The sequence below is a fragment of the Musca autumnalis genome, unplaced genomic scaffold (genome assembly GCF_047663935.1).
Source record: "Musca autumnalis isolate F117 unplaced genomic scaffold, ASM4766393v1 scaffold_1, whole genome shotgun sequence".
Lineage (NCBI taxonomy): Eukaryota > Metazoa > Arthropoda > Insecta > Diptera > Muscidae > Musca > Musca autumnalis.
In genome coordinates this window covers 230,500,577-230,523,975 of record NW_027411644.1, presented here as the reverse complement: position 1 = coordinate 230,523,975, position 23,399 = coordinate 230,500,577, and the positions used below count along the sequence as shown (strand labels likewise).

The following is a 23,399-nucleotide window of genomic DNA, read 5'->3' as shown; positions in this document are numbered from 1 at the left end:
ACATCGATTTATAACTGGATACATTTATACTAATTTTGATGAATAATTGTAGACAAAGTCTACGTAATTTGTGGTGGCTCTGAACTTCTACTAACACCTAAAGAAGTGGGCCAAGGAGGAACTCTCTTAACGTAACTGAGGAAAAAAAAAAAAAAAAAAAAAAATAGAAAGAAAAAACACTTTTTTAGTCTTGGCGATGGGAAAGCCGAAAAAATTTAAGAACAAATAAAATAAATTAGTGTTCTTGTTTAAATTGGCCTATAGTGTGGAAATTCTTGTCCAATTACATGAGGAGAACTTTACAAACAGTGCAAACAACATATTAAGCGGATGTCTTCAATAATCTAGAGGAAAGAAACATGTTCAAAGTAGATTTTTTGATCCGTGTTTTTTTATCGAAATATCAAATATTTTCTTAACAAAATATACTAAATATAAAGCAAATAAATGTAAATTTATCTATTCTATATCCGTGTTTAAATTTCAAGCTTTTTTTCCTAAAAAAATATCAAAATTCATTACATCGTTTATAAATCGACCACAATTTTTCAATTTTCAATTCTTCAATTTTTCCATAGAACAAAATGGAATATGAAACCGCTATCGAAAACAATTCGATGTCGGAAAATGTACATGCATCACACCTACAGTCGTTTTTGACTCGTTTTGAGCTCGAAATCGATTTCCATCACATACCTGACTAGTCATTTTAGTGGGTCATCGTATAAATGTTGGACCAGTATGCCAGAAAGCATTGACTTGTCCACGGAAAACATAATATCGTTCTAGACATGACCACAACGAACACCATCGGTATACATTTACAAACTATCTTCGAACAGAGCCTCAACTGCACTTAGGCACAAACGTTAAACTTTTATGGGAGAGGTACCCTAAGATGAGGACCTATATGGGCCATTTTAGAAGTTAAACTAAATTTGGACAAAATATAAGGAGATTTAAAGTTTGGACAAAATTGGTTGATCGGTTCGGGAGTTTATCGTGTTCTCCAGCCACTACATATGATGCCATAGGGGATTTTACACCTTTCGGACTGTTTTAAAAAGAAGTATGGACTTGCCTCTGAAAAAAACTTTTACCATCATAATTGAGGCAGCAAATTCAAATAGCTTCATCAAAAATCAAAGTGATTCGAGAGCAGGTCTTAAAGTGAACTTATCAGAAATTTTGCGTGGGAGATACCCGAAGGAGTGGACAAACCTATAAATATATTAGGATGTATAAAGTATGAACTAAGGGCCCGATTTTGGATGTCAACCCAACTCCAGTTGCGTTGCGGACAGAAAATTTAATAATAGAAATTTCCATTTTTGTATTGAAATTCATACTTTTTTACAATTAAACTTATAGTCGAAGGCTCAAAACACTCATATTAAATGAATTTGACAAAAAATTCTGTCGTTTCACTTATTTTTATTGTGTGATTTTCACTTCTGGCAACGCAACTTGAGTTGAGTTGCCATCCATAATCGACTCTAAATCGGTCACTCCCTTCAAGAGATATCGCGGCCACATTTTTTCCGAACATTTTTGAATTTTTGTAGGGGAGGTACCTGAAGGTGTGGACCGATATGGCCCATCTTCGAACTTAAACTAATTGTAGGCAAAATATTACGAATGCCAAATTTTGGACCGAATCGGCAAATCGGTTCGAGAGTTATCTTGCGCTCCAACGCCTACACACAGTGTCATAGGGGCTTTTTGCATCTTTCATGCTATTTTCTCAGGAGGTATGGACTTGCCCCTGATGAAAATTGTACCGTCGCATTAAGGGCGGTGAATACAAGATGCTACAACAAAAATCAAATCGATTCAAAGGCAGGTCCTAAACTGAACTTTTCCGAAATTTTGTGTGGAAGGTAACAGAAGGAGTGCACCGATTGAGTCCATGTTGGAACCTTATCTAAGTCTGGTAGAAATTTCAGGATGTGCAAAGTAATGGACTAAATCGGATACTCCTTTCAAGAGTTATCGTGCACACAAATTTTTCGAACATTTTCGAACTTTTGTGGGGAAGGTACCCGAAGAAGTGGGCCGATATGGCCCATTTTCGAACTTAAACTAAGTGTAGGCAAAATATTACGATAACCAAATTTTGTTTCGAATCGGTTGATCCGTTCGAGAGTTATCGTGCGCACCAGCCAGACGGACGGACATTGCTAAATCGACTCCAAATTGTCTGAAACGTATAAAAACGAGTTGTCCTAGTACACTACACCATTTTACAGGTAATTCGAAGAATTTTAGTTTTAATTTTATTATTTAATTTGAAATTCGAAACATTTCACTTGTAATTTTAGAATTCCAATTGAATTTCGAACTATTTCATTTGTAATTAGAGAACTCCATTTGAAATTCGAATTAATTCATTTGTAATTCGAATTATTTCATTTGAAATTCGAATTTTTCGATTTGTAATTTGAATTGTTCTATTTGTAAATCGAAGCTTTTCATTTGGAATTTCAGATGAAAAAAATTCAAATTAAAAAAGGAAAAATTCGAATTACCAATGAAAAAATTCAAATTACAAATGAAATATTTCGAATTTCAAATGGAATTCTCAAATTACAAATGAAATAATTCGAATTCAATTGGAATTCTCAAATTACAAATGAGATGTTTCGAATTACAACTGAAATTATTCGAAGTACATGTGAAAATGTTGTAGATGGCATTTATTGAGTAGGTTTGTTTGAGTGCCACCAATGGTAAGTACACCCTTCTTGCACCCTGAATGCCCGGGTTCGATTCCCAGACAACATCACATATCCAAGGGCGGCAGAAATTCTCCGCAGCGTAATTTTGACGACATTTCCTGAATAACTGAGTCTCCCTTCGGAGTGGTTTGTGTGTGCGAAAAGTTTGCTGATAATTACAATTTTGTTTCCTGAGGCAGTAAATAAGGTTTTATAAGTTGTTTGGCACTTCAACTTTGCACAAGTTGGCATGGGCGTTCTTGAATTCATATTCCTCTAAAATTAATGGAATGCACGAATTATGAGGATTGACGCCATTATTTGGAATTTGCTTGGGTAAATTTGGGTAAGTATGTTTTCTAATTGACAATAACTGAGAATTCGACGGACCTTAAAGCTTCAATGATGGAAGCAGCTTCTTCCATTAAAATTGAATAACATGCAATTATGGGTAGTGATTTTGAACATCGCGATTATCTATTCCATTCTACAGTGGTCTTATTGAAAAAATTTCTTATAGCACGTTTACATTTACGAAATCTACTCGATTTCAACTGTTAATTCCATTGCTTAAACTTCAAATAAAATCCAATTGATTTCAGATGAGTTTTCATTTGACGTATACGCAAAGAAATTCACAATTGAAATCCATTTGATTTCGTTAATGTAAACGAACTATGGCTAATATGCTGCATCTGTATAAAGATGGCTTCTCTTCACATATGCATATTTTAAAATCAAAGTGAAAGATGATTCTAAAATATGTAAAAAACGTTTTTATTCTTTTCGTTCAAACAAAAAAGCTAATTTATTTGAAAATTTTGCCTTTGCAGGCGAAGATCATTTTTAGTATTAATTTTTAATTAATTTCTCGTTGGAATCGAGGTTTATGATAATAATGCATCTGAAAAAGGAAAGCCGACGATTCGAACCCACACACCCACCACTATGTGACATACATGTTTCGGCTTCGGTAAAGGCTCTTCAGACATATCGGATGTGGAGCGGCTTCGCTGTCCTCGAACTTTTCTTCTTTCAAATGCATTTTGTTTTGTTTTTTTTTTTTTTACAAAAAAGCTAATTTTTTGCAATAAAAGCATAATTTTTTTTATTACAAGCTACCACCGCTCAAAAATGTAGTTCATTGAAAATAAAAATAAATTAGTAATAATATCAAGAATTGAAAATAAAAAGAACAACAATAATATTAAAAATTATATTTATGTTAAGGTTAAGAAAAATCTAAAATACATTACAAAAAAAAAACAAATACCCGAATACATATTTTTATTTAATTCAATGAAACATAAATATAAAAAAAATAAATTTAATTTAAATAATAAAAATAAAACAACAACAAAATACAGCAGGTTGGTAATTTTTAATAAAAGAAAGAGAAAACTAAAAAAGAATTTACAGTTCAAAACTAAAGTAAAATAACAAATAATAAAACTAAATTAAGTTAACATAAGTCGTGTCATGATTCATTTTATCGTTTCAACTCAACTTTTTGGAAAACTCTGATTTTTTATTACCTCTATTTTATTGTTTGCCATATCCGTTTTAGTTTTTTCATTTAAATAGTAACAAAATACATACAAATATATTTATATATTTTCAATTAAAAAAATTAAATATTTCAAACAATCAAGGACGAAAAAGGAATAAAAAACAGTAAACAAAAATGTTTTTCTGTGTTTTCATTTGATGGACTAGTGAGTGGACGACTCTGAGATAGAGTTGTAGGGTATGTGCAGAATAGACTGGTTTTAACTCAAAGGGGAAAAATCGATGTCGGATTTTTTTTATGCGGCACCCTCCTAAAATGTTTAGTCATGTTAAAAATTAAGATTGCCAAAGTTTGAGCTCAATCAGAATATGTTAACACGTGCCACTGGGACCTCAAAGTTTCCAAGGGCCCCTTAACTGGTAAACTGTTTGCATCGATTGGACAGTGAATGTTGAAGATGCCATCCAAAATGATTTGGATCTTTTAGGGGTCACGGTCTTGTAAAAAGTATGGGCGAAGGTGGTAAAAAGGTGACATGTCACTTGCACTCACGCTTGAACAGAATCTTTGGCATCGAATATTTTGATTGCAAATGCAAAATATTCGTTTTTATACCCTCAGCATTTTTGCTAACGAGGGTATATGCACTTTCATACGGGCAAAATGTGCCTCATCGAAATAATGGTTTTAGACCCCAAGTATGTTTGGACGAAATGTCTTTCAGACAATTTGGAGTCGATTGAGCAATGTCCGTCCGTCGGTCTGGCTGGAGCGCACGATAACTCTCGAACGGATCAACCGATTCGGTCCAAAATTTGGCTTTCGTAATATTTTGTCCAAACTTAGTTTAAGTTCGAAGATGGGTTATATCGGTCCACTCCTTCCGGTACCTCCCCCACAAAAGTTCGAAAATGTTCGGAAAAATTGTACGTACGATAACTCTTGAAGGGAGTAACCGATTTCGGAAAAGTTCAGTTTAGGACCTGTTCACGAATCGCTTTGATTTTTGTTGTAGCAGCTTGCATTCACTGCCCCCATATAACGGTACAAGTTTCATCAGGGGCAAGTCCATACTTCCTAAGAAAATAGCCTGAAAGGTAGTGGCGCATGATAACCCTCGAGCAAATCTGCCGATTTGATCCACAAATTGGTCTTTGTAATATTTTGTGCAAACTTAGTTTAAGTTCGAAGATAAGCCATATCGGTCCACTCATTCAGGTACCTCCCCCACAAAAGTTCAAAAATGTTCGGAAAAATTGTGCACACGATAACTTTTGATGGGAGTGACAGATTTGGTCCATACTTTACACATCCTAATATATCTACCAGGTATAGGTCAGGTTCGAATATGGGCTATATTTGTCCACTCCGTCGGATACCTCCCACACACATTTTTGGATAAATTTACTTTAAGAACTGCTCTCGGATCACTTTGATTTTTGTTAAAGCAACTTGCATTCGCTGCCTCAATTACGACAGTAAAAGTTTTTTCAAGGGCAAGTCCATACTTCTTGGGAAAATCCCGAAAGTTGTAAAAACCCCCTATGGCACCATATGTAGAACCGAATACTGCGTTCGTCAACACTTTGGATATCGTAATATTGTTTCGAATATTTGATGAAATTCGAAGGTGGAAGGAGTGTACCTTCCGCTACCTCCCCCACAAAAGTTCGAAAATATTCGCTAAAATGGTACTCTAAATATTGTCGATCTCTGTCGGCAATGTCGACTGATACTTTTTTACTTGTTAAACTCCAACTTTAAAAAATTCCACGAGTTGGGTTTTTAAACCCCAACTCTAAAAATTCGAGTTAGGGTGTTTAATGGGAAATTTTGATCCCATGGGAAACAGTTCCCATGGGAATGTTCAGAATAGGGCTGACTCTCACCGGCGCACACTGGTCGAAACCACTGATCTAGCGGCGCGAAAGTAAAAAAATCGAACTATAAAATTGCGAAATATTTTCCATTGTATCGATTACAGATACTTTGCAGACAAAAATTTTGTTTTTTCATTTTTGTTGTTGTAACTATTCACTCAGTTATTCACTATCAAATACAAGAGTTTTTGTTGCATCAGATTTTAAAAAAATGTTGCAAAAAATTTAACTTCATATTTGTTTAAATGTTAAATATGTAAATTCGTAATGAAAATGGACAAGATATATTTTTAATTAATAGCAGAGGGTGTGATTTAAATTATAAAAATTAGTTTGGAGTCTGGAGGAACTTAGTTATATAGCAATAAATTTTCAAAAAATTTAATTTTTTAGTGTTTTCACGGGTTGTACGCGCTTGTTCCATAGAGTGCATCTTGTAAACTTGGCCGAACTTAGGTCCGATTATTTTTTAGGGAATGAAATTGGACTCTCTGGATACTGAATAACCACATTCGGGCTGCAAATATTTGCAAATCTTTTGATGACTGCACTTTTAAAATAAGGGATTTTGCATGAAATTCATACAAATTTAACTGTGCATTTGTATGGGAGCTAAATCAAAATATGGACCTATCTTGAGAAATGTTTGCAAGGAGGAGTTCTACCCCCGGAGACACTGTAATACCATATTATAGCTAAATATGTTATTAAATATGGGATAACAAGTTTAACGAATCGGGGGTACCATAAAAGGGGCTACATCGAAACATAAATCCGTATTAAAAATGTTTTGCAAGAAGATTTTATACGCAGTGAGAACACGGAATGCAAAATTACAGCCAAGTTGAATTAAAAATGTGGTCATGATATTCAAAATACATTAAATTGGGAGGTACGGTTACATGGGTGCTATATCAAAACGTGGACCTATGTTCATAATTTTTGGAGGAAATATTTTGTGACCACTAGGAACCCTAAGTAACAAATTACAGCTAATTTGCTACGAAATTGTGACTTAAATCCTCAAAATACCGAAAATCGGAAGGTACCGTTATATGGGGGCTATACCAAAACATTAGCCGATATTTTTCATATTTGGCACTTTATTACCCACAGGTACAAGCTGAGTTTGTGCAAAATTTCAGTGACGTACATATCTCAATTCGTTTGCAAGTTATGAATTTCGCGCCGCTAGATCAGTGCTTTCGACCACCGTGCGGCGTGGGAACAGCAAACAATGGGAGAACAAATTTCGAAATTCGAAATTAGTTACACCAAATTTTTATGGCATACTTTTGAGAGATGAAATTTTGTTTTATAATACCAAATTCATATTTGCATTTTCCCTCCGGCTGAAGGTAACTCTGTATAAACTCTCGATTGATTGTAGAAAGGCTCTGTATGAATTAACTGAAGAACTGGCTAGGGATGGCTATAAGTCCATCGATTTACCAATTGCTATGTCACCAATGTGCTACTACATCGGGAAACTTCGTAATATCTACATTGTGAAGGCACACCGCAGTTACCTTATGGAATATGTATGCAGGACATCCAAAGCATCATCTCTCACCAACGAAAGACTTTCCTTCTCCCACTCGATAAGTTAGGGATGAGAATTATTAACATTAATGTTCGAAAAACCATAAATTTACAAAATAAAAAAAATAAATTTGCTAATAAGCCACAAAAACTAAAACGTTATCTACAGCAAATGATTAGCTGTGTTCCAGAAAAAGTTTTTACAATTTTTACGACTTTTACACATTTTACTCGCAAAAGCGTTCCCGTACACAAAAAAGTTGTAAAATGTTCACTTCTCTTTAAACAAAAATGGCGCTGAATGACGCTCTCTTTAAAAACTTTTTACGCCAGAGAACATTTTTGGGTCTCTCTTGTGCTCTCAATGAGCGTAAATTTGTTGTTGTTCACAACGTGTTAGCATCTACACAGGCTGTGAGCGATAACAAATTTACGCTCACTTAGAGCACATGGGCTCTCTTGTGAGTCACAATGCCTCCTCCTGTTTTACGCGACAAATTTGGGCGAGTAAAAAAATAGTAACATGTTTGCCGGCGTCTGATTGGCTGATACGCCGACTTTGACATTTGTTCCAGTTTTTTGACGTATTTTCCATTTTTCCGTTCCCGAACTATTTCAAAAAACTTGTGTGTGAGAACAAATTTTTTGCAGTTCTTTCTTTTACGAGTTTTACCATTAAAAAGTACGGGAACGAAGCTATTATTTATCATTGTTGTGAGTGCTTATCACTGTAAGTGTTGAGTTGAAAAAAAAACGGCAAAATCAAAAACAAACTCTACCCCTCATCTTCGAATTGAGTAGTTATGGTGCGGAAAAAATAAACTCAAAACTTTGAGTATGTACCATGCTCAAAATATGCTGGTGTGGCATCTGGCGGAATAAGGTAACAACATCATCCGTTGTATATATTTAGTTAGTCTATGGAATGATGTGGTATTGCTACTATCAAATAGATGGCGGTGGGGCATAATATTTCATAATTGATGTTAGTCGGGTTTTTGTCCAGCATAACTAGTTTTGCTACTCTCCAACAGATCTAGCTGTCACACTCTGCAAAAATTTTCTTGAAATTGGAGGCTGGATATATTTTCATGGCAATCATAGCTCCTTTCTATTTCTCCCTACATTATATATAGGACCCAAAATTGGCCAATTTGCATATTGGAGCTATATTAAAATCCGATCCGATTTTCACAAATTTTTGTACGATTCCTTTTTTAGCCAGTTCATCGTTGTGGCTACAATTTTCGTGAAATCCATCACGTTTAGACTATGTTTACATTTACGAAATCCACTCGATTTCAACTGTCAATTGCCTATACGTCAAATGAAAACTCATCTGAAATCGACTGGATTTCATTTGACGTTTGTGCAATGGAATTGATAGTTGAAATCGAGTGGATTTCGTAAATGTAAACATAGTATTACAGATCGTCATAAAATTGCATATACATATAAGGTTTTTAAATCAAATGGATAAAAATTTAGGGGGTAGGAATTCCCAAAAAAAATTTTGGTCGCCTAATGTTCATAAATGACAAAGACAGAAAATATAACAAGATGGGTCATTTACATTGCTACTATACGTCGGCAGATGGCGCTGGAGGTTTAACATAATGTTATGTTCCAATATGGTGACATAAAATTATGTTATACTTGTTTTTGTTGCCGTCGTGTTCTGTTAGTTGTCTGTTATTGTTGTTGTCCTAAGAGCTCTGAAAAATCCCACGATATCCAACTAAAATGGCTGGTTGGCACGATAACTGTCGAAAGGTTAAATCCACTTCCAAAATTGACTATGGGGTTTTCAGAATTTTTGACGTATGAACTTGTGAACAAAAAATGAATTACAGAATCGCACTACAGGTTCGAAATGGGGTGCCACCGTAGTGCAATGGTATGCACACCCGCCCTGCACACATAAGGTCGTGGGTTCGATTCCCCGGCCAGGCAACATCAAAACACTTTTCAACGGTGGCAAAATACCTCTCAGTAAATTTGGCGACATTTCTTGAGTATTCCAGCCATGTAAAACTTCTCTACAAAAGTGGTGTCTTAGACACGCCGTTCGGACTCGGCGATAAACTGTAGGTCCCATATCATTGAGCTAATATGAATCGGGGTGCACTAATTGATATGAGAGAAGTCTCCCTTGTCCCTTATGGGATGTTTTTGGAACAATTATTAATTATTCAATTTTTCGGTTACCACTGTGTTGCGGAGGAGATACCTGAAGAAATAGACCGATACAGTACATTTTGGAAGTGGGTCTTATTTTGGCAGTCATTCATTTCTTTAGATATAGCGCCCACCAGTCATTTCGATTGGTCGCCGTATAATTTAGGTCTTTTTGAACATTATATCCATTATATCAAGAAGCATGGACTTGCCCACGAAAAGAATATCGCTGTTAAAAGGACCACGAGGAGTACCTTCGGTATAAAATTTCCAAAGGATCCGCGAACAGATCTTAATCTGTACCTTAAAAATGTTGAATAATGGACCAATTACGAACGCCAAATTTTCAAACGAACCCGTTCGAGAGTTACTATGCACTCCAGCCAAATAGGCGGACGGACATGGCTAAAACGACTCAAAATTGTCTGAAACGGATTTCGTCCAAACATACTTAGGTCCTTATTTCGATGAGTCATATTTCGGCTGTATGAAAGTGTATATACCGTCGTTAGCCTAAAGGCTGAGGGTTTAAAAAGGCCACGTAATTCTGAAAACCTCCTAAATATATAATTTTTGTGGGGAAGGCTTCGATGAGTAGCCGGTATTCGATCTGTCTATATATGATAGTCTCAATTTACACGGACTGAGGGTATATAGCTGTGGATTAAGTCGATTGATCATTTTTTACTTGATTTAATCTTTACACCGATAATATAAAGTGAACCAAGAATAAAGTTCCATGTGTCCAAATTTCCAAATCTAAAATTTTTCTTAAATCTACCAACCATACTTTCCATAACCATATCCCATTAAATTAAACAAATTTTCTTTTGTATTTCTGATATTTCTTTTATTTAAAAAAGACTTTAAGAAATTCTGCTGTAAAACTACAAAGAAAATAAATATTATTAGGATACTTACGGCGTTTGCTTGCCATTATCACAGATATGTATAATGTATTTTAGAAATACGGGAAAGCACTCCATGGTATGTTTGTTTTGAGCTTGAAAAAATATTGAAATATCTATGTAAATCTTCAAAAGATATTTACGGAATCAAAGCTACATATTAAGAGAGTTAACTTAAAAAAGGAAAGCAAAAACAAACGTACATATACGTAAAAAGTTTGTGGACAATTGGTTAATTGAAACAACAACAGGAAAAATAAAGTAAAGCTATCGTTAATTGGTGCAACTTAATAATTAGGTATAGGCGCTTGGTAATGTGGTTTCATAATTGCGTTATGAAATCCCTAAGTTTTTTTTTGCACACAAAAAAAATCATTCATTGTTTACGTAAAATACGAATTTTAGGTTCCACCTGCGGTTTTACCGGCGGTCAAAGCTAATTGAAACTATAAATTTCTATCCTAGAAATTTATATAATTATAATTAACTAATGCAGCAACATTTTAGTAAAATACTTAGTTTAGATATAAAAAAATAACATATCAACAATTACATGAATAGCTTTACGAGCCTTAAGATATTCTTTAAAAAACGATAGGGAAGTTTATATCTATTAATAAGATATTGAATCGCCGCAGTGATATATTTTTTTTACATAGGTACATAAAATTTCACTATATACCACTAGCATTATACACATATGTACATATGTTTCGCTTAACCTAACATAGGGATTTAAATATTACCCCAAATAATATTACATTTCTATCCCGTTTAAATAATTTCAAATATACGTCCATTATAATGACATACATTTATTCCTTTTACGTCTATATGGAGCATAAGGCGGCTGAGGTCCAAACACAACATGTACAACAAAATTAAATAAAAATAAAATAGTCATAAATTAGTGTTTTTTTTTAATTTTATATTAAAGTTTATATATTTTAAATACTCTTATTGGTTACAAGAAACTGTACAAAAGAACTGCTTTTCATGTCCATTTAAAAAATAGTTGTTGTTGGCTTTTATTTGCTGCTGTATTTCCGTACATATGTAGGTTTACATATGTAATACACGTTGTCCTGATGCAATAATATTGTTGAAAATATTCTACGCCAACTGTTGCTCTCAAAGTGGTGACTCCTTGAGGGTTTATGGGCACATGCATTCTGCTTTCTTATAACTTCATTACATACTCTTAATTAAGTTGTATATATAGGGAAAATACATACTACATATATCTGAGATAGTACTACCTATATAAAATAGAGAAAAATATGTAAATAGTAAATATATAAGAAAATGGTTATAATTGTATATGTTTTCTAGTTCGTAATGTTATGTGTTTATGTCATTTATACTAATTTTTAGCATCATACACATTTTTTCTATAAATACATAATGCTAGTATATTTGTAATAAGAAAATTGGAGAAAATTACGAAGAAAGTTTTATTCAGCAAACAGTACATCACCCTGTCCAAAAATATGTTAGATTTATGCACCTTGATATACACAAGGCATCGCGGCTAGACAACCAGAAATCAAGTGACTCATTCTGTACAACAATAAATATTACAAACCAGCAGCAAGGAAACTCAATGGTAATGCTTAAACAGTTGGATAAACATGGAGTTGAGTACTTGATAAGTATCCTCACTTTATCGTTAGGCACCTAGAAAATTGGCTGTCTTCCGATACAGCAATTCCCGCAGTTTCCGGTACTGAAGCCAAGCAAGGATGCCAGCAGAGGTGAATCGTACAGGCCGATCTCTCTCTTGTTTCCAGTAGCAAAGATTCTAGAGGTTCCACTCATCCCCCTAATGAGAAACATCAACGTACGATGCAACGCTGATGTTGCATATCAGAAAAATTATTGTTCTCACACGAATTGTCAAATTTTGTAGATAGATTTACTCGCCTTAGCGCAAATGTGGAACGCTGATTTTTTAATGAGGAATTATTAACTATATATATACTATATATATACTACAGTCGAAATCGCTTATTACGTCGTCGTTTATAACGTCATATCGTTTATAACGACGAAATCCCAAAGTCCCGAATTTCTGCCCTTTATATTCCGTAACGTCGGTTTTTTGTGAAATATTTGAATTTTGCTATCGGTTATAACGTCGAACAATACGAAAAAGGAACAATTCTCTCAATATTTTGTCTCATTTCATCCAACACGTGGAAGTTATTGATGAATTATTTGCCATCGAAGACAATGTTTATAATGGAAGTTTCAAACGAAGGAATTAAGGATACTACAGAATCAGAATTTCAATTACTGTACTGTAGATACTCTTCAAAAATTTATTTACTCAGAAGATGTTACAAGAAGAGAATGTGTTCTGGAAACCCTTTCAAAACTCAGATCTGAGTTAAATTGAAAACTTATTTTGGAATTCAATAGCCCAAACTAAAATAACATACTATTTTAAAAAGAACCATATCCTATAATAACGTAATATATTTCCTGAAGAATGAATTTAATATCGTTATTTTTTATTTTAGGTCTTTGGGCTGAGGGGCTGAGCTATGGATGCCCAAAGTATACGAAAAAAAATTTTTACAACAAGTAAAAAAGTGTCAGTCGGCTTTGCCGATAGAGATCAGCCAATGTATTTAGGGTCTCTTCAGAATTTTGTGGCCCTTTTTGAACATTTGAACTTGCCGACAAAAATGTGGATTAGGAATTAACTGCACTTAGACACAAATGTTGAACTTTTGAGGAGGAGGTACCCTTTAGGGAGGACCGATATGGGCCATTTTAGAAGTTAAACAAAATTTTTACAAAATATTAGGAGAACCAAAGAAGTACCGGAAGTTGTGGTCCGGTATTGCCCCATGAAACTAAGTTTGGATAAAATATGACGAAGACCAAATGTTGGACCAAATCGGCTGAACAGTTCGAGAGTTATCGTGGCATAGGGTTTTTTTTACACCTTTCGAGCTGTTTTCCCAAAAAATATGGACTTGCCCCTGGAATAACTTTTACCGTCGTAATGGAGGTAGCGAATGCAAATCGCTTCAACAAAAATCAAAGAGATTCGAGAGCAGGCCTTAAAGTAAACTTATCCGAAATTTTGTGTGGGAGGTACCAGAAGGAGTAGACAAATATAGTCCATATTTGAACCTGATCTATGTCTGGTAGGTATAATAGGATGTGCAGAGTATGGATTACATCGGTCACTCCCTTCAAGAATTATCGTGCGCACAATTTTTCCGAACATTTTTGAACTTTTGTGAGGGAGGTACCTGAAGGAGTTTACCGATATGGTTTATCTTGGAACTTAAGCTATGTTTGGACAAAATATTACGAAGGCCAAATTTTGGGCCGAATTGGCAGATCCGTTCGAGATTTATCTTGCGCTCCAACCACTACACACGGTGTAATAGGGATTTTTTGCACCTTTCAGGCTCTATTTGCTCAGGAAGTATGGACTTGCTCCTGATGAAACTTGTTCCGTCGTATGGCGGACAGTGAATACAAGTTGCTACAACAAAAACAGGTCCTAAACTGAACTTTTCCGAAATTTTGTGTGGGAGGTATCCGAAGGAGTGAACCGATTGAGTCCATATTAGAACCTCATTTAAGTCTGGTAGAAATTTCACGATGTACAAAGTATGGGCCAAATTGGTTACTCCCTTCAAGAGTTATCGTGCGCACAAATTTTCCGAACATTTTCGAACTTTTGTGGGGGAGGTACCGGAAAGAGTGGACCGATATAACCCATCTTCGAAATTAAACTAAGTTTGGGCAAAATATTACGAAAGCCAAATTTTGGACCGAATCGGTTGATCCATTCGAGAGTTATCGTGCGCACCAGCCAGCAAGACAGACAGACAGACGGACGGACATGGCTAAATCAACTCCAAATTGTCTGAAACACATTTCGTCCAAACATACTTGGGGTCTAATACCATTATTTCGATGAGGCACATTTTGCTCGTATGAAAGTGTATATACCCTCGTTAGCATAAATGCTGAGGGTATAAAAACAGGGGGTAAGATCCGCAGAGTGAAACAGGGAGTTCCACAAGGCGAAGTGTGACCTCCGGTACTGCTTAACCTCTAAAAACAATAATAATAAAACAAAAACAAGGCGAAGTGTGACCTACGGTACTGCTTAACCTCTAAAAACAATAATAATAATTGTTTCACAAACATCCCAGAAGGGACAAGGAGACTTCCTATATCAATGTGTACACCCCACCGACCATGAACGACGTGTGTTAAGACATCACTCCGGCAATGTTGCCAACAATTGCACGGCCTCCAGTGGCACTACCTCCAGTTTTCTGAAATTTTACACCCTCCAGTCGGCATAGAAGTTCGCAGTGTATGCGGATGATTGATTGTACGATCTTGGCGTCGGGTCCTATCGTCGATGACATATGTATGTATATGTGGTGCTAGGTTAAATATCTACATAGCTGACTTAACGAAGTTCTTCCATCTGAGGAACATTGAAATATGAGACTCTCTCTGAACATATTGTTCTATGGTGTTCTAACATATTGGGTGTAACATTGGTATTTGAGACAAGTAAGAACGGTGTTAAGTTCCAACTTGTTATACCCTCCACCACGAGTTATATTGAAGTAAAAAGGAACAATTAGTTTCCTTTCGTTTATGAAGAAGACTAATTACAAAATTTCAGCAAATTTCGTCGATCTATACCGACAAATTCATACAAATTACAAATTTCCGATATTTCGGTAAGATAATGTGGCTAAAACCTAAAAAATACCAAAATTAAAAGGTATGCTTCTATGGAGGATAAGGGAAGACGTAGACATATACTAATAATTCTTTTCGGGAATACTTTATAACCCCCTGGAAGACTAAATAACAAAATCTAGTCATTTCGGTGGGATATTGACGTCACAACGAAAATCTGGAGCTACCGTTCTAAGGGGGGCTATACAAAAGGCGTGGACCTATACCGACAAATTTCATATGGGGAGTTTTATACACCAAATGATTACTAAACACCAAATTACAGCCATTTCGGCGTAGTATTGAGGCCACAACCTTCAAAATACCGAAAATCGGGAGGTACCGTTCTATGGGGGCTATATGAAGGCGTGGACCTATACCGATACAATTACGGGGGAATATTTCATACCCTCAGTGAAGACTAAGTAGTAAACTTTAGCCATTTTGGTGGAATATTGAGGTCACAACCTTCAAAATACCGAAAATCGGGAGGTACCGTTCTATGGGACCTATATGAAGGCTTGGGCCTATACCGACAAAATTCCGGGGGGAAAGTTTTATTCTCTCATCGAAGTCTAAATACCAAATTTTAGCCATTTCGGTGGAATATTGAAGCCACAACCTTCAAAATACCAAAAATCGGGATGTACCGTTCTATGGGGGCTATATTAAGGCGTGGACCTATACCGACAAAACTCTAAGGGAAAGTTTTATTCCCCCAGAGAAGACTAAATACCAAATTTTAGCCATTTCGGTGTTATAATGAGGCTAAAACCTTCTCAAAGCTCTATCTTAAAAATTGCGAGCTGTATCTTGATTTCAACAGACGGACGGACATGGTTATATCGACTTAGAATTTTACCCTGATCAAAGTGTTACAAACGGAATGACAAATTTAATTATACCCTCCATATTATGGCGGAGGATATAACCAGATCAGAAGTAGGATCAAGGTCAAGTCGTTGGCCGGCAACATTTGGTGTGGTGACAAAGATACCTTCCTGATCTTTTATAAAACAATAGCCCTATCTGCGGTAGCTATGCGACGCCAATATGCAAATTTTAGTTCATCGCAATGGAAGAATACTCAAACCTGCAGAAAAACATACCTAGTACAACTAGTGCTGCAACAACAACATACCTAGTACACCCTTTGTTACAGCAATCACACAAAAATCTGCAATCTATTTGTCAATAATTTCCTACGGACCAGTAGTTATAAAAACAATCATAAATCAGATTCATCACGGTGTAAAAGACAGAAGACATTGTTTCAGCGTATTTGACACTTCTCTTACCGAAGCGGAGCCATTGTGCTTTGCAGTTCATGAAAATCTTGGCGGAAGTAATTCAAGCTGAACTAGAGCCATATATGTCACAGCCTGGTGAATAGCCATCCCTTACAATACCCAGTCTCATTTGGATAGTTCCTTATGATGTAAATAGGGAATTTTCACTCCCATCCCTTACTTTACACAGTTACAGAAGTAAAATGCAGCGGTGCGGGGTCAAAATAACACAGTATTGGCGGGTCATTGGTCCCCCACGTTGTATAGGGTCGAAGGTAAGCTTGTAAACACATGAGCACCTACCGTGAGGAAGGAATTATTTCTCTATAAAAAACTTTAAGAGAGTTTTATTGATTCAGACCAGGGGTGCCAAATTGGTGGTTTTCTCGCTACTTGTGGTGATTTTTGACGTACAAAAACCACTGTTTAAGCAGGAATGTCAACTGTTTTAAGGTAAAAGTCCTTACAGACCTATGGTGCGTATGTGGCTGTAGCGATTTTTACCGCGGAAACCAAACGGTACGAACGCACCATCAAACCTATTCTGCCATAAAAACAAAATCAATAAATACAGCGGAAATTTTAAGTAACAAAGATGTCTACAAGTTGTTTTCCACAACCTTTACAAACGAGAGAAACTAAACAGTGTTTTCCTACCAACATCCCCAAAGAGAAAATGACAAATTTCTACGTCTTATCGACTTGATACCAAGAGATCCAATAGAATCAGACGAGCTGTGATAGTTGAAATCAGATTGACATCAAAGTGGGCGTATGGCAACAGCGAAAAGTGTTGGCAGTAAATAATATTTCTAATACAAACACCAAATTGTTTTAATACCATTTAAATAATCAAGTGCATACCAATCTGCCTTATCAAGTATTATAATAAAATTTTAGTTATATTTTAAAAATTGTGTATATTTTGTAACTGCGGCAATATTCTATACTATGCAATAATATGCCTGTCTGCGTATTCGATAATTTGTAATAATTATTACTAATGTTTCTAAAATTGACAGTTGTTCAATGGAAAAGTTTCTGAAAAAAGTGTTTCAGCAACATTTAGTAAGTACGAAGACAAACCTATTATTAAAAGCTTGATTCACTTGAGGTGACATTTATAGCAATTGGATTTTTAATTGCAAAGTTAGAAAAATTTAAACAAAATTATTTAAAAAAATTTAAAACACAACAAACGAACGAACCACATTTATAAAGATGAATAAAAGCAAGAAATGTGCAATACTTACCGACATATTGCATTCAATACATCACATTAAACACTGTATGGATTCATACGATTTCCTTGTAAACTGCTGTTTTTCTGTGGCCCGCCATTATATGATTGTTGATAGTTTCCAAATTGTTGGGTTGCTGGTGGTGGTACGGTAGCAGCAGGTGTTGCAGCATTCCAACCATTCGCAGCTGGAGGAGTATTATAATTAATTGGTGCTGGCGCTGGTGACCCGTTCCAGGTATTTGGTGCAGCTGGTGCTGCATAACTTCCTTGATTCCAAGTTGTAGGTGTCGTCGCCGCATAACCATTCCACGATTGTTGAGGTGCAACATTTTGCACTGGCGGTGCTGCATATCCACCATATGCTGCTGGCGGTTGTGGGGCGGCATATGCTGTATTCGTTGCTGGTGGTGCTGCAGGTGGATAACCCCAACCGGCATAAGCTTGTGGTGGTGGATAACCGTAGGAAGCTTGGGAATAGGCTGCTTGTGGAGGATATGCCCCAACTGCTGGAGCAGGAGTTGCTGGATTACCATTTTGTTGTTGCTGTTGTAGTGCCAATCGTCTAGCTTGTACCTGTTTATAGTTTGATTTCTTAACATCTACAAGCATATATTTAATTGTATGGGTTTTTCGAACTAAAATTTAATAAAAGAACTTGTGTTAACATGACTTGGCTACCTACATTCACAGTATATTTAAATACTTACGCACAACTTTGTCTACAGCATCATAATCATCGAATTCTACAAAGGCAAAACCACGTTTACGTCCAGTATTTTTATCCACTAGAATATTAATTGACACGACTTTGCCAAACTGTTGGAAATATTCACGCAGTGCTTCTTCATCGTGATAGTCTTTAAGGCCACCAACAAAAACCTTTCTCACCGAACCATTAGCCTCATTTTTGGCAGCTTCAGCTGATCGTGGAAGTGCGCGTTTTGTATCGATTGTTCTGGGGAGAGGAAGGTATATATTGTGAATATCGATTTGAATAAAATCAAATAGTGAGTTGTAAGAAAAAATAATGCTATAAAGTGATAAGGACATTGCTAGCACGATACCTAACAAATGCCCTGCATGTGGATTAGGATAAAAGAAAGAAATGTTGTAGCATTTTTGAATCTGGACAAAGAGGAAGGAACCAGATAACCGAAAAAGATATACAAACGAACATACCCATTAAAATTTGAAGGAAGGGGTTCCATGCGATGACGTGATTTCATGGCATCTTTTGCATTGGTTCAAACAAAGTCGTGAAAGATCCGATCTTTTCATTAGCATTTGAACCAATGCAAAGGAAGTCGTGAAAGATCCGATCTTTTCATCAGCATTTGAACCCATTCCATCGATCCAATAGAGATGAATTTTGTGTTTTTATTTATACACATTTTTCTACATATGTATATAAGATTGTTTACAATAGGCTTGATGTTGTCGAAGACTCGAAATCACAACCAACGTTGTTGGTGAAAATGACATGCCATTGGTGGAAATGACATGCTTTGCATCCAAAATGAATAGCATCTTTTGGGGTCCACGCTCATATAAAATTCATCGATGAAGATGCTAAAAAGTTGACAAGACAGATCACTTGCACCCATGATTGAATGGCATCTTTGGCATCGAACATTTTGCTGGGATACTTGCGTTGCTACAACAACTGATAACCACGATCACTTATGAATTGAGTATACGATTTGACCAATATTTTGCACATCTTAAAATTTCTTACAAATGTCAAGTTTCAAGAAACTCTACATATATATCAGACAACGGGGTACCTTCTCACTAAAGTTCAAAATTAAAATTAAGTGCAGTTTAAGAGCTGTTCGAGATAAGTTTTGAAATTTTTATCGTAATATTTCTCTCAAACGTACATCAAGTTCGAAGATAGTCTATATTGGACAGCACCTTCGGGTACCTCCCTCACTAAAGTTCAAAAGTTTACTTAAATGCAGTTTATGAACAAATACAATTGATTCTTTATGAACTTATTGGGAGTTTTACAAGAACACCATCTTCAAACCAGACATACCCCCATTATTATAAGTCTTCTTTTGTTATAGTTTGGATTTACCGAACAGATTTATAGCGTTCCGGTTACCTTAAAGTTAAAAGTGGTGATGGAATTTCAAGGAGGAGCTTCTTTTCATTAACTTTCAATGTGAAAGTTATATTTTTAATGCCGCCAAATTAGTTTTTTTTGCATTTTCAAATCCATCAGATAGTAAAAGAACACATGTAATAATGGCCCTTAGTCCTTCAACAATATAACGCACACTTAGAATGATTGCAATTTATTTCCCACTCACCTTCCATCAACAACATGAGGCCGAGCCGCTTGAGCCTTATCCACACTTTCCGATGATTTGAAGGTAATAAAACCAAAACCTCTGGAACGTTTAGTTGCTGTATCACGCATAATAACAATATCCTCAATTTCACCAAATTGATAGAAAAAGTTCCGAACCATATGTTCATTGGTGTTTGGAGTCAAACCACCCAAAAACATCTTACGTAGATGGTCATTGTTTTCGACAGCAGGTTTTGCCTATTAAAATATAAAAAAATACATACATACATATGTATGTAATTAGTTAATATTCTCTTAATTAAACAATAGATAGAAAATAATTAGTGTGCAACAACAAAAAATACTTAACATATTTGTGTTGTTGTAATTCGAAAGTATGACGAATTGGTCTGATTCCAAAATTTCTCTTTTGAAAAAATTGTAAATTCTTAAAAAATGTTAGTTAAACAGAGTGATTTCTACATACATATATAAAAAAATATATTTTTTTTTCAAATATCTAATTAACAAATAGTCACATCATTTTACATTCATTCTAAAATTCCCCGAAACCTATGACACCTGTTTTATTAGAAAAGAAACCGCATACACATTTGTATGTGTGTAAAAATTGTATCTGTATGACGAAAACGTGTACACAAAATCATCTGTATGTCGTACATCTATTTTACTATTCTCAAACAAACAAAGCAAAGTGCTTAACATGCTTTCGTCATCATTGATTTGCTGTTTTACTTTTTTTCGTATCGAAAGTTTTTTCTTTTATAAATACCTCATTAGTTTCTTGATTTTCTTGAGACATATCTCAGATTTTGAAAGTTTTTTTTTTTTTGAAAATATTAAAAAATTTATTATATACGCGGTAATTAAAAAATTATTCACGAATATAGAGCCGTATAATAAACCTCTAACCAACTAATTATGATAGTGCTTGGAGGGTAAAAGAAAGAAATGTTGACTGCAGTGTTGTATTTAACGGTAGGGTTTAAGAGTTGATTTTTTATTAACTGATGACAATTAATGTTGTTTTCGTGGTATAAGAATTCAAGGCCTGAATAGAATCTAAATTTGTTGCTTATTTCTTTGCTTCTCCACGAAGCGAGAACATTAAATTGCAGTGTTTTCAATGTATCAAATTCCAATCAGGCACGGTATAGCCATGTCTTTGTTTGCCTTTGTTTGAGTTACCGACAAAAATCGGAAAAATTAAAACTCAAAATTAAGAATGAAAAGTATCAAAAAAAAAGGTAAAAACACTGCTGCTATCGGTTGGACTTAGAGATTTTTTTTTTTTGTTTTTATCATACAGAATTACCGAAGTTATAAGCATTTTAATTTTATGGACATTTGTCGGTAACTCAAAAAATGAGTTAAAGAATTCCACTACTGACTTTTAATTTGAAAACAATATTTCTAGCTTATACGAGATACCATATATTGAACAGACTGGCACAATAGGACAGTATGTATGTAACAATCACATCTGTAGTTGTTCTGTTGTTCTTTAGTTTGGTCTCTAGAACTAGGAGTCTATTGCAATCCAATGAGTTTTTTCATGGTTTTGTTACAGTAATATCCTGACTATAAAATAAATATTCCAGTTCTAGTCTGTACTATTCGTTTGATAAGCTATAAACGCAAAATCCCTTAGCGATGTATAATAATCTATAATAGGACAATTATATCTACCTAATCCTAAGATGGACCAAATCATGTTTTGAAATTATCAGGCATATAATAACCTGATCTGAAATTAAAACATCATCAGGAAAGACAACCAAAACTAAATAAAGGCATTATGATTTATGTTATTGTAGTAACACAGGTTTGATGCTGGGTTGGCAGCCGCTGCTGGTCGAAATGCTATTGGTTCCGTGTCAATCCGATACAAAGAACCCGCTGCCGTGGGATTGATTATGAACTTGATCTATTGATCGTATCAATTTTTATTATAATCTCCTGTAATAATTTTAGATTTCCTATACAATAGACTCGAATATTCATTCTCAAATGTTTTAAGTAGTATTGTGTGTGAGGATGAAAGGACCCTACCTAGTGATACCAGAACGAGACTATCCCAACTCAGGTCTGGTATCTCTAGGTACCTCAATAGTTATCCTGAATCCTAAGTTAACAGACACATGACCAAAACGTGGCCAATCACCGCACATCACACGACACCTCCTCGCGTGTCCTGCATACAGTCTTAGCGGCCCTCTTTATGGGGCTAGATGTGAATGCTTAGATGCCTACTTTTTAATTCCAAATTTTCTTCCCTTACTTTTCTCTTTTCTTTTACTACCTGTAGAGGTTACAACAAAAACTCAACAGTATCCGTAATTACTGAAACTATATACCTACAATAGTACATCAGCGAAGCCTAGAACAGGGTCCCAAGTATTTTAGCAGACAATTCCTTACCAACTCTTCAGAATATAAGGAATATCATTTTTGCGTATTAGTTAGTATTGTCCTTATCTGGTTATGGACTCTGAAATAACCCCATCTACAGATAATTTGAAACAAAAGTTAGATATAAAACTGTGTGCTACCTGCTACCAACTATTGAATTAAAACGAAATCGGATTTAGAAACAATTCATATGAGGATTATTGGGTAAGAAAGGAAAGGCAAAAGATCCTTCACCTCTGCTCTCTCCTATGTTTTCATTTGAAGTTTATTAAATTTATCATTATTATTAGATTTATTTTTCAACATTTTAAAGAACTTGTACTAAAAAAGTTAAGTAAGGCACACACTATAGGTTTAGATGCCTTTTATTTTTATCATGTGACTTCCATTATCCTTTGTTTTCAGGTATACACAACACGTACGCCAAAGACCCGCCAAATAAACAGTACAAATGATATATTACATACCTGAGATTTGTCCTCGTTGTCGTCTTCTAGAATTTCCTTCTTTATCATTGTTTACTTACAAATCGGAACCTTTTTAATTATAAATTAATTTTGCTATACGCGCCGATTTGTTAAATTTAATTGTTATACTATAAACAATTTGACGTACAATTAGTGAACGTCGTAACGCAAAGTTTGAACTTGGCTCCACCAAATAGTAATGCCA

At 35.2% G+C, this 23,399-nt stretch overlaps 1 protein-coding gene across 4 annotated transcripts; it reads right to left on the bottom strand.

Annotated features, from left to right (window-relative positions):
- Positions 1–10,650: 10,650 nt before the first annotated feature.
- LOC141389193 (ribonucleoprotein RB97D-like) lies at positions 10,651–23,342 on the bottom strand. 4 transcript variants are annotated; one of them, XM_073960329.1, is made up of 5 exons: positions 23,195–23,333; positions 20,314–20,552; positions 18,706–18,953; positions 18,009–18,633; positions 10,651–10,830 (listed from the first exon to the last, which is right to left on the bottom strand). In XM_073960329.1, the coding sequence occupies exons 1-4, from the start codon at positions 23,240–23,242 to the stop codon at positions 18,035–18,037; spliced, it is 1,134 nt and encodes a 377-aa protein (XP_073816430.1). In that variant the 5' UTR covers positions 23,243–23,333; the 3' UTR covers positions 10,651–10,830; positions 18,009–18,034. The 4 variants fall into 4 exon arrangements, with proteins under 4 accessions (XP_073816430.1, XP_073816432.1, XP_073816429.1 ...); XM_073960331.1 differs by lacking the exon at positions 23,195–23,333 and adding an exon at positions 21,088–21,275; XM_073960328.1 differs by lacking the exon at positions 10,651–10,830 and adding an exon at positions 11,643–11,994 and having other exon boundaries at positions 23,195–23,342.
- Positions 23,343–23,399: the final 57 nt, after the last annotated feature.

Excerpts from the sequence above, each read along its gene's own strand:
- LOC141389193 (XM_073960328.1), bottom strand. The coding sequence starts at position 23,242 with ATGATAAAGAAGGAAATTCTAGAAGACGACAACGAGGACAAATCTCAG. Across the intron at positions 20,553-23,194 it reads ACAACGAGGACAAATCTCAG|GCAAAACCTGCTGTCGAAAA; the intron begins GTATGTAATATA and ends ATATTTTAATAG. Across the intron at positions 18,634-18,705 it reads TGCTGTAGACAAAGTTGTGC|TTCGAAAAACCCATACAATT; the intron begins GTAAGTATTTAA and ends ATTAAATTTTAG.